Source organism: Colobus angolensis, unplaced genomic scaffold, assembly GCF_000951035.1.
Source record: "Colobus angolensis palliatus isolate OR3802 unplaced genomic scaffold, Cang.pa_1.0 Scaffold39, whole genome shotgun sequence".
In the NCBI taxonomy this organism is placed as follows: domain Eukaryota; kingdom Metazoa; phylum Chordata; class Mammalia; order Primates; family Cercopithecidae; genus Colobus; species Colobus angolensis.
Window position 1 is genome coordinate 1,050,926 of NW_012117265.1, and position 10,943 is coordinate 1,061,868.

General features: G+C 45.7%; 1 protein-coding gene across 1 annotated transcript; it reads right to left on the reverse strand.

The window, feature by feature from the left end:
- Window positions 1-6,899: 6,899 nt before the first annotated feature.
- LOC105520931 (zinc finger protein 788-like) lies at window positions 6,900-10,664 on the reverse strand. The gene is made up of 6 exons (XM_011954946.1): window positions 10,529-10,664; window positions 10,266-10,326; window positions 8,360-9,699; window positions 7,869-8,035; window positions 7,572-7,700; window positions 6,900-7,250 (listed from the first exon to the last, which is right to left on the reverse strand). Exons 1-6 carry the CDS (start codon window positions 10,662-10,664, stop codon window positions 6,900-6,902), a joined length of 2,184 nt encoding a protein of 727 aa, XP_011810336.1.
- Window positions 10,665-10,943: the final 279 nt, after the last annotated feature.

Below are 10,943 nucleotides of genomic sequence, written 5' to 3' on the forward strand. Positions count from 1 at the left end.
CCCAAAGTGCTGGGACTTCTGATGTGAACCACCACGCGCCCAGTCTGTTTTTTTTTTGTGTTTGTGTGTGTGTGTGGGTTTTTTTTTTTTTTTTTTTTGAGACAGAGTGTCACTCTGTTGCCCAGGCTGGAGTGCAGTGGTACAAATCTTGGCTTACTGCAACCTCCGCCCCCTAGGTTCAAGTGATTCTCATGTGTCAACCTCCCGAGTAGCTGGGACTATAGGCATGTGCCACCATGCCTGGTTACTTTTTGGTATTTTTAGGAGAGACAGGGTTTCACCATATTGGCCAGGCTGGTATCAAACTCCTGATCTTAAGTGATCTGCCCACCTTAGCCTCCCAAAGTGCTAGGATTACAGGTGTAAGCCACTGCACCTGGCCCCTGCATGCTAATATGTAGCTATCTGTGACCTCTCTCCGTTGAACATGCTCACCATCTGGCAATCTGTACAGTCTGATCTGCATGCATGCGTGGGCCCAAAGCCCGTTTTATGAACTTCTTTCCTGTAGCCCTTGCTATGTATTGAATTTAGTCTCCCACCAAATTCATACTTTGAATCTCTATACCCCAACATGATGTCATTTGAAGATGAGCACTTCAGGAAAATAATTTGGGTTACATAAGGTCACAAGGTTGGACTCTCATGGTGGCATTAGTGACTTCCAGTGAAGGCTGGACACAGTGGCTCACACCTGTAATCCCAACACTTGGGGAGGCCAAGGCGGGTGGGAAGAGAGAGGGAGAAAACACTCACTCTTTGTTCCATGTGAGGGTATAGCAAGAAGGTATCTATATCCCAGCCAGGAACTTTGTCTTTACCAGGAATCATATTGCCTGGCTGCTAGATTTTAGATATCTCATGCTGGAGAAATGTTTAAAAAATAAAAAATAGCCAGGCGCGGTGGCTCAAGCCTGTAATCCCAGCACTTTGGGAGGCCAAGATGGGCGGATCACGAGGTCAGCAGTTCAAGACCATCCTGGGTGACACGGTGAAACCCCGTCTCTACTAAAACATACAAAAATCTAGCTGGGCGAGGTGGCGGACGCCTGTAGTCCCAGCTACTCGGGAGGCTGAGGCAGGAGAATGGCGTAAACCCGGGAGGCAGAGCTTGCAGTGAGCTGAGATCCAGCCACTACACTCCAGCCTGGGCGACAGAGCGAGACTCCGTCTCAAAAAAAAATAAAAAATAAAAAATAAAAATATAAAAAAAAAATAAAAAATAATGTCTGCTGTTTGAGAAACTCAGCCCATGGCATTTCATTAGCACAACCTGAGCTAAGTCACCCCAATGGCCTCATTTTCCTATGTTAACCATACGTCATTGTAGGACTGTAGCATATGTATCTACCTGAAATGGCCTCGTTATCGTCCACTTTTGCCTAACACACTGCATCTTTACATGTTACTGAGACTTCCGTTTTGGACAGAGATCAGGAAGGAAGAGTATAACACTCAAAAGTATAGTTAAGTGAGATAAATTATTATTTAAAATAGAGAACCAATAGCATTACAGGGCACCTGTGATATACCCACAATACCCACAAGAGGAGCAGTCCACCAAGAGCAGGGAGCAAAGCACATCACTAGGCCTGAAGCAGAGACAAGATGGAGCTGTTATCAGACCCTAGGAACAACCTGAGCTTTAGCAGAGGATGATTCAGCAGGAGCAGAGGAAAGGATGGCTGCCAACCCCTCAGAACAGGAAGGTGGCAGCCAACGGACTAGAGGTCCTGATTTTCTCTCCTATTACCTGCTTTCCTGCCAGCACCTCCCATGAGTTGGGCCAACCGAAAGCCAGAGGCTATGGGAACCTGACTGCTGAGGTACTTGGAAGTCAGCTTCCGGGGCCACAGAGCAGGGTAGGTAAAGAATGTGGACCTCCCTGGCTAGGTGCAGTGGCTCACGCCTATAATCCCAGCACTTTGGGAGGCTGAGGCAGGCGGATCACGAGGTCAGGAGATGGAGACCATCCTGGCTAACACGGTGAAACCCCATCTCTACTAAAAGTACAAAAAATTAGCTGGGCATGGTGGTGGGTGCCTGTAGTCCCAGCTACTCGGGAGGCTGAGGCAGGAGAATGGCGTGAACCCGGGAGGCAGAGCTTGCAGTGAGCTGAGATCCGGCCACTGCACTCCAGCCTGGGCGACAGAGCGAGACTCCGTCTCAATAAAAAAAAAAAAAAAAAAAAAGAACGTGGATCTCCAAGATCACTGCAAGCTCCACCTCCCGGGTTCACGCCATTCTCCTGCTTCGGCCTCCCGAGTAGCTGGGACTGTAGGCGACTGCCACCACACCCGGCTAATTTTTTGTGTTTTTAGTAGAGACGGGGGTTTCACCGTGTTAGCCAGGATGGTCTCGATCTCCTGAGCTCGTGATTCACCTGCCTCAGCCTCCCAAAGTGCTGGGATTACAGGCGTGAGCCACCGTGCCCGACCCAGTTTAATTTTTAACAGGAAAAGAAAGTACTGGGGGCCCCACGGACCGCAGTTTCTCCCATACGAACCCTACACCCAAGGCAGAACTCTCCTTATGTCAAGTGTGGCCCCCGCACAAAATCTGGGAAGACGCGAGGTTGCGGGTGCGGAGCTGCCCAGAGAGGGCTCTGGGGCTGCAATCGCCAGGCAGGGACGGGACGGGAGGGCCAGGGTCCCGGCTGCTGGACCAACCCCACCTTGCGGCCGAACTGTGACAGAACTAGGGTCCCAAACCCCCAAGTTGCCTGCAGGGGACCTGGGGTCCCGTCACAGCCGGTTCCGGCCGTTTCCAACCAGCCCCTGCCAGGTCTCGGGTAGCTGGCCCCAAACACTCACCATTTCCAGGCTTCCAGGTGTCCTGGCTTCTTCTCTAGGGCTCCGGTGACTAGTGCAGGTCACAATGCAGGCGACAAAGCGACAGAAGTTGTGGAGTAGGGACCTGCTCCCTTTCACAGCGGGAAAGACTGGATCCCAACCTCAGTGGCAGGATCAGATCACCAAGGTAAGAGCGGGAACGCGTCCCCACCTTCCCAGGATGGACAGTTGGCAGGGCCCCGCCCCAGCGCTCCTGATTGGACAGGGGTCCAGGCCCCCATTCCCTCATCCAGGAGTGACAGTAGAAGCCCTGGGTAACTGGACCTGCAGAGCGGGAGGGGTTCTAGCCACCATCTAAGGGTCAGCTCCCTCCCTACAACTTGGTCATTGGATATTTTCATTTTAGTGAAATTTGCTCCCGATTTTTAGACAGGGCAATTTTTCCTTACTCAAAGTGGTGTTCCTGCTCCTTTGGTCTCCAATGGGGTTACTAGTGTGTACTGGGAATTCCAGACTCAGTGTCCAGCGGAGCAATCTCGTCACCTCAGAACCCGAGGGGAACCAAGACCAGGCCAGGCATGATTGGACCAGGAGGGAGAGGCAGGTGTCCTTCAGGGGGCGGCAACTGGGGATGAGACATGGCCAAGGCTTTCTCTCAGAGCCCCCACCCCCTCCTCACAGTGTGGAAACGCTCCCTCCTTCCAAACCTTCACATTCACCAGCAGGAAACTCTTACCAGGTGACACTCTAAGCTTCTGAGCTAAACAGTCAACTTCATAAATGGTTTCTCCAGGCGAGGTCCAAACAATTCTGTCTCTGAACCTGACCTTCACAGATTTTCTTCATATATACAGATAACCGTCTGACCCCAGGAACCCTCTGCATGTCAGAACCAAAACACTTCCCAAATATGGCCCCAGGCTCCAGAGCTCCAACCACAGAAGGCACAGCACCCTGCCAAGGGTATCTGCACAGGAGTCTCCTGCTTTTCAGGGCTCTGCAGCTTATCAGAATCCACACTTCTGGAGCTACTCCGAGCAGCTGGAGGCCACTTGCAGAATAGGTTGGGCCGCCCAGGAAGCACCCATGGAAGCTCCATTTCCCTCCCTCTGCAGCCTCCATACTGGCCTCAGCCTGTTACCCCCTGCAAATTCACAGTGGTACCCGAAGGGAGGGACCGTGGATAGGTGGGGGGAGAGGCCACTCGAACCGTTGGCAGGCCAGGCCTTTCAACAACTACCTGGGAGGCCAAGTGCCATGGCTCAAGCCTGTAATTCCAGCACTACAGGATGCCAAGGTGGGAGGATTGCTAACAACCCAGAGTTCGAGACCAGCCTGAACAAGGTAAAACCCCATCTCTACAAAAAATACAAACATTATCTGGGTGTGGTGTCACATGCCTGTAGTCCTAGCCACTTGGGAGACTGAGATAGGAAGATCACCTGAGCCCAGGGAGGTCAAGGCTGCAGTGAGCCATGATCCCGCCACGACACACCAGCCTGCGTGACAGAGTAAGACTGTCTACAAAAGCTATTAAAAGACAAATTTTTAAATAATTAAAAAAATTAGCTGGCCGAGGTGGCCTGTGCCTGTACTTCCAACTACTGAAGAGGCTGGTAGGGCCAGGCACAACGCCTCACACCTATAATCCCAGCACTTTGGGAGGCCGCAACAGGAAGACTGCTCGAGCACAGGAGTTCAAGACCAGCCTGGGTCACATGGCAAAACCTCATCTCTACCAATAATACAAAAATTAGCCAACTGTGGTTGTGAGCACCTGTGGTCCCAGCTACTCAGAAGGCTGAGGCTGGAGGAGCCCAAGAGTTCAAGGTTACAGTGAGCTATGATTGCACCACTGCACTCCAATCTGGGTGACAGAGGGAGACTTTCTTTAAAAATGAATACCCTGGCTGGGCGCGGTGGCTCAAGCCTGTAATCCCAGCACTTTGGGAGGCCGAGACGGGCGGATCACGAGGTCAAGAGATCGAGACCATCCTGGCTAACACGGTGAAACCCCGTCTCTACTAAAAAATACAAAAAACTAGCTGGGCGATGGGGCAGACGCCTGTAGTCCCAGCTACTTGGGAGGCTGAGGCAGGAGAATGGCGTAAACCCGGGAGGCGGAGCTTGCAGTGAGCTGAGATCCGGCCACTGCACTCCAGCCTGGGCGACAGAGCGAGACTCCGTCTCAAAAAAAAAAAAAAAAAAAAAAGAATACCCATGAGGAGAGTGAAAGCTATGAACAATTCACCAGTGGCAACAGGTCTCCTTCCTGTATGTGTATAATACCTGAGTTTACTTATTGTAGTTCTCAATGAGTTACATTCCACCTTTTGGAGTTACCACAATTTTTGTATTTAACTTTTTTGTATTACTTTGACCAGGATCTGATTTGAGTAAAAGGTTTAAGAGGCCTGTAGAGGCCGGGCACGGTGGCTTACACCTGTAACCCCAGCAGTTTGGGAGGCCAAGGTGGGCAGATCATGAGGTCAGGAGATCGAGACCCTCCTGGCCAACAATGGTGAAAGCTTTTCTCTACTAAATATACAAAAATTAGCTGGGCGTGGTGGTACATGCCTGTAATCCCAGCTACTCAGGAGGCTGAGGCAGGAGAATTGTTTGAACCAGGGAGTCGGAGGTTGCAGTGAGCCGAGATTGCGCCACTGCACTCCAGTCTGGCGACAGAGACTGTCTCAAAAAGGTGCGGGGGCAGTGGGGGGGAAGAGGCCTATAGAAAGGGAGACATGTAAATAAAGAGAAAGAATATAACTTATAACTTAGGTTCACATTCCCAATTACTACGCCTCTTACATAAAATTTGGTGCTTTGCAAATAAAGTGAGTGCTGATTTTGTGGGATCAGACATAAATAGCAAGTGTTCTTAATCACATATAATCAACCATAAATAAGAATAAACTGAGGCATTACAAAAAACACTCAAAATTCCCAGATTAAGAGCAAGGTGCTTTTTCTCACATGAAAGTCCTGGGTGATACCAGTCACTACACAATGCAGGAGAGAAACAAGCTCCCATCTAGTTGGTTTTCAGGGAAGCATAGTAAATGTCAGGCTGAATCATGAACAGGGTCACTGCCACTAGAACAATGCTTGCAAAGGAGTATAGACCTTAACTCACTCTATAGATTAGGGAGTTGACCATCAGAGTATTTCCAACCATGACAGTTTGAATTAGTTCTCTGGTAATCATTTACTAATATCTGAAATAAAAAAGCCAACTGGAAATGTACCTTTAATGTGAATCATCTGGCAACATCTCTGGAGAATTACAACTCTGAGAAAAGGAAAGTCAAGGATTTGGAGAATACTCTTAATTTGCAAGCAAGAAGAATCAGAAAAAATGGGCTGAAGCAGGTGGCCACACACCGCTCTCCCTGTGTGATGCGTCTGTGACTGACACCTTCCTTGTCTGTGCCTATGAAATCTCATTAAGATTGGCTATAAGTGGCAGGGTGCAGTGGCTCACACCTGTAATCCCAGCACTTTGGGAGGCCGAGGTGGGTGGATCACTTGAGATCAGGAGTTTGAGACCAGCCTGGCCAACATGGTGAAACCCCATCTCTAAAATTAGCCGGGCGTGATGGCGGTTGCCTGTAATCCCAGCTACTTGGGAGGCTGAGGCAGGAGAATTGCTTGAACCCGGGAGGCAGAGGTTGCAGTGAGCTGAAATCATGCCACCGCACTCCAGCCTGGGCAACAGAGCAAGGCTCCATCCAAAAAATAAAAAAAATTAAAAAAATTAAAAAAAGATTGGCTATAGATGAATTGTATCAGAACCATCTAAATATCTAAATACATCCAGATTTAATTGTCCATTCACCGGTAGCTCTTCTCAACTCAGAAATCAATTATCTCATAGGTCCTTTCCCTACTCTTTTTCTGTGTTTCAAAGGAATTGGGATAATTGAATGCATATTAACAGAATGTATCTCTTCATGTCACTGACAGGAACTGGAACAAATGAAAGCTTTGCCACATTGCTTGTTGTTTATTCATAGGGCTTTTTGCCAGTGTGTCCTTTCATGTCTACAAAGGGAACAAGAAAAACTGAATACCTTCCCACATTCCTTACATTCATAAGGCTTCTCCCTAGTATAGTTTCTTTTTATGATGTAGAAAGGAACCAGAACTATAGAATGATTTCCCACATTCCTTACATTCATAAGGCTTTTTTCCAGTATGAGTTAGTTCATGTATTCGAAGGCTACTCCAATAACGACAGACTTTACCACACTGTTTACATTCATAGGGTTTCTCCCCAGTGTGAGTCCTTCCATGTATTTGGAGGCTTGAGGCACATCTGAAAGATTTCCCACATTGCTTACACTCACAGGGTTTCTCTCCAGTGTGAGTCATTTCATGATATCGAATGGAACTGGGTAAATTAAAGCCTTTGCCACATTGCTTACACTCATAGCGTTTCGCTCCAGTGTGACTCAACTGATGATATCGAAAAGAAATGGGAGAAATATAGGCTTTCCCACATTGCTTACATTCATGGTGCTTCCTTCCGGTGTGACTCCCTTGATGACGTTGAAAGGCACTGAAATAAATGAAGGCTTTCCCACATTGCTTGCATTTATAGCGTTTCTCTCTAGCGTGAGATTTTTCACATGCTTGAAATGAACTGGGAGAATGAAAGACTTTTCCACATATCTTAGATTTATGGGATCTCTCTCCGGTATTCATGTGTCTAGAAAAGCTTCTAAGATGAGAAAATCCTTTGCCATGTTGTTTATGTTTGTAGCATTTTTTACCTACGTGTGTCCTTTCATGTTTCTGAAGGGAACTGGAAAAACCAAATACCTTCCCACATTCCTTACATTCATAAGGCTTCTCTTTTCTGTGACTCCCTTCATGCTTTTGAAAGGATGTAGGATTATCAAATGCCTTCCCACATTCCCTGCATTCATATGTCTTCACTCTAGTGTGGACCCTTTTATGATTTTGAAAGAAATTGGAACTATAGAATGATTTCCCACGGTTCTCAAATTCGTAAGGCTTTTTTCCAATATGAGTTAGTTCATGTACTCGAAGGCCACTCCAGTAACGATAGACTTTACCACACTGTTTACATTCATAGGGTTTCTCCCCAGTGTGAGTCCTTCCATGTGTTCGAAGGTACGAGGCAGATCTGAAAGCTCTCCCACATTGCTTACATTCATAGGGTTTCTCTCCAGTGTGAGTCATTTCATGATATCGAACGGAACTGGGCAAATTGAAGCCTTTGCCACACTGCTTACACTTATAGCGTTTTGCTCCAGTGTGACTCAATTCATGACACTGAAAAGCAGTGGAAGAAATATAGGCTTTCCCACATTGCTTACACTCATAGGGGTTCTCTCCAGTGTGGCTCCTTTGATGACATTGAAAGGCATTGAAATAAATGAAGGGTTTTCCACATGGCTTGCATTTATAGCATTTTTCTCTAGTGTGAGATCTTTCACATGTTTGAAATGAACTGGGAAAATGAAAGACTTTTCCACAAATCTTACGTTTATGAAGTATCTCTCCAGTATGTATCTTCACGTGCCTAGGACAGCTTCTACGAAAAGATCCTTTCCCACACTGTTTACATTCATAGGGTTTTTCAGTGTGTGTCCTTTCATGTCTCCGAAGGGAACTGGAAAAACTGAATAACTTCCCACATTCCTTACATTCATAAGGCTTCTTTTTTCTGTGACTCCTTTCATGTTTTTGAAAGGATATGGGATTACCAAATGCCTTCCCACATTCCTTGCGTTCATAAGGTTTCTCCCTAGTGTGGATCCTTTTATGATTTAGAAGGAAACCGGAACTATAGAATGATTTACCACATTCCTTACATTCGTAAGGCTTTTTTCCAATGTGAGTTAGTTCATGTACTCGAAGGCCACTCCAATAACGATAGACTTTACCACACTGTTTACATTCATAGGGTTTCTCCTCAGTGTAAGTCCTTCCATGTATTCCGAAGCTTGAGGCACATCTGAAAGCTTTCCCACATTGCTTACATTTATAGGGTTTCTCTCCAGTGTGAGTCATTTCATGACATCGAATGGAATTGGGCAAACTGAAGCCTTTGCCACACTGCTTACACTCGTAATGTTTCACTCCAGTGTGACTCAATTGATGATATCGAAAAGAAGTGGAAGAAATATAGGCTTTCCCACATTGTTTACGCGCATAGGATTTCTCTTTAGAGTGAGTCCTTTGATGATATCGAAAGGCACAGAAACTAATAAAGGCTTTCCCACATTTCTTACATCCATAAAATTTCCCACCAGCGTGAAGCATTCTATGTCTGTGATAGAAACCAAAAAAACGGTATGTCTTCCGAGAACCCTTACATGCATGATGCTTCCCTCCTCTGTGCATTCTTTCATGTGTTTGAAAGGAAGATATGTTATTAAATGCTTTTTCACATTTCTTACATTTGTAAGGTTTCTCTACACTGTGAGTCCTTGCATGCATTTGAAGTTCTGAGGTGCATCCAAAGGGTTTTCCAGATTGTTTACATTCATAGGGGTTCCCTCTAGAGTGAGCTCTTTTATGTCTATGAAAAGAAATGGAAAAACTAAATGCCTTCCCAGAATCCTTACATTCATAGAGTTTTTTTCCAGTGAGTGCAATTACATGTCTGCGAAAGTAGGGAAGGTAGCTGAAGGCTTTCTTACAGTATGTACATTTATATAGCTTCTGTCCATATTCCTGATACTCATATGGCTTGTGTCCAGTGTCAGCTCTGGTGTGCTTATTAAGGGATAAACGACCCATGCCGACCTCACACACATTCCTTTCACATGATTCTACTCCAGTTTTCTTCTTCAGCATGTCATCCAGAACCTGGGTCAAAATTTCTCCACGCTGATGACCTTCACTTTCAAATAGTCTCTCTTCCATAAGACCTCTGTGAAAAATGAAAAGTACATTTAATGGGTTTATCAGTGATCTTTATATTCATTCACAAGTCTTACACTTGCATTTTTAACATGATCCAGCAAAGTGTAGGTTTTCTACTCTGTCTGAATTGTTTGAACATGAATGGACCACATGGTCTACAAGATGGCCCAGCCATATCTATTATCAAAAAATATTGATATGGGGCTTGATACTATTTCCATGTAAACTACTGTACAAATACAAAACCTCTTTGTCTTTTAATTTTGTTTCTGAGTGAGAATCTTGCCCTGTTGCCCAGGCTACAGTCCAATGATGTCATCATGGCTCAGTGTAGCCTCAGACTCCTGGGCTCATGCAATACTCTGGTCTGAACCTCCCCATCCCAAAGGGCTGATTATAGGCTGGACACCATGGCTTATGCCTATGTCACAAATAAATGCATGTTTTTAGAGAAAATATTCTAAGAATAAATACAATGGAACTCAGCTTTTTTGTTTGTTTCCTTCTTTTTAACATTTCCTCCCATTCTAAAATTTTCTAGAGACAGTGCTTTGTCTTGTGAGTGCAGATTACCTTTGGTTGCTCCTGGGATTTTTGTACTCATTTTCAATGTTCTGGTCTTTCCATTTCTTCCCTAAAATACAGACACAGATACACAGGCCTGAATTAGTATAAAATTACGAAATAATTATTTGATTCTATGTTTACGATACACTGCAACCATTCCTCATTTATTCATCAAAGTATTGCCTGTCCATATTCCAAATTACTCAACAGAATTGATGAATGAGAAACACTTCTCTAATTCACTGAGGGACTAATGTTGTCACCCTTACCTATAGAGGCCAGGTTTCTTAAGGTTTCTTGCATCACTTCTTGGTAGAGATTCTTTTGGGAAGGATCCAGCAAAGCCCACTCTTCTGGAGTGAAGTTCACAGCCACATCCTCAAAGGCCATTGAGTCCTGAAACATCCCACGTGTGTAGAGAAGGATGGGTGAGACTGACAACACTGGACATCTATATCCTATTCCTAAGAAGTTCTCACAATGCTGTGGACTCCAAAGATTTCAATACTTGGACATCAGACCTCTTACTCTCTGCCTATACTCACTTTCTTCCATAAAGCAATTCTGATGCTACAATTTAACCATGGGGTAAAGCAACAGCAGAATAGGAAAATGTATGAGTTTCTGGGGAATCCACATAAAAAGGTGTGCTGTCTGGGCTGCCCCTAATGTCTGTTTGTAGTG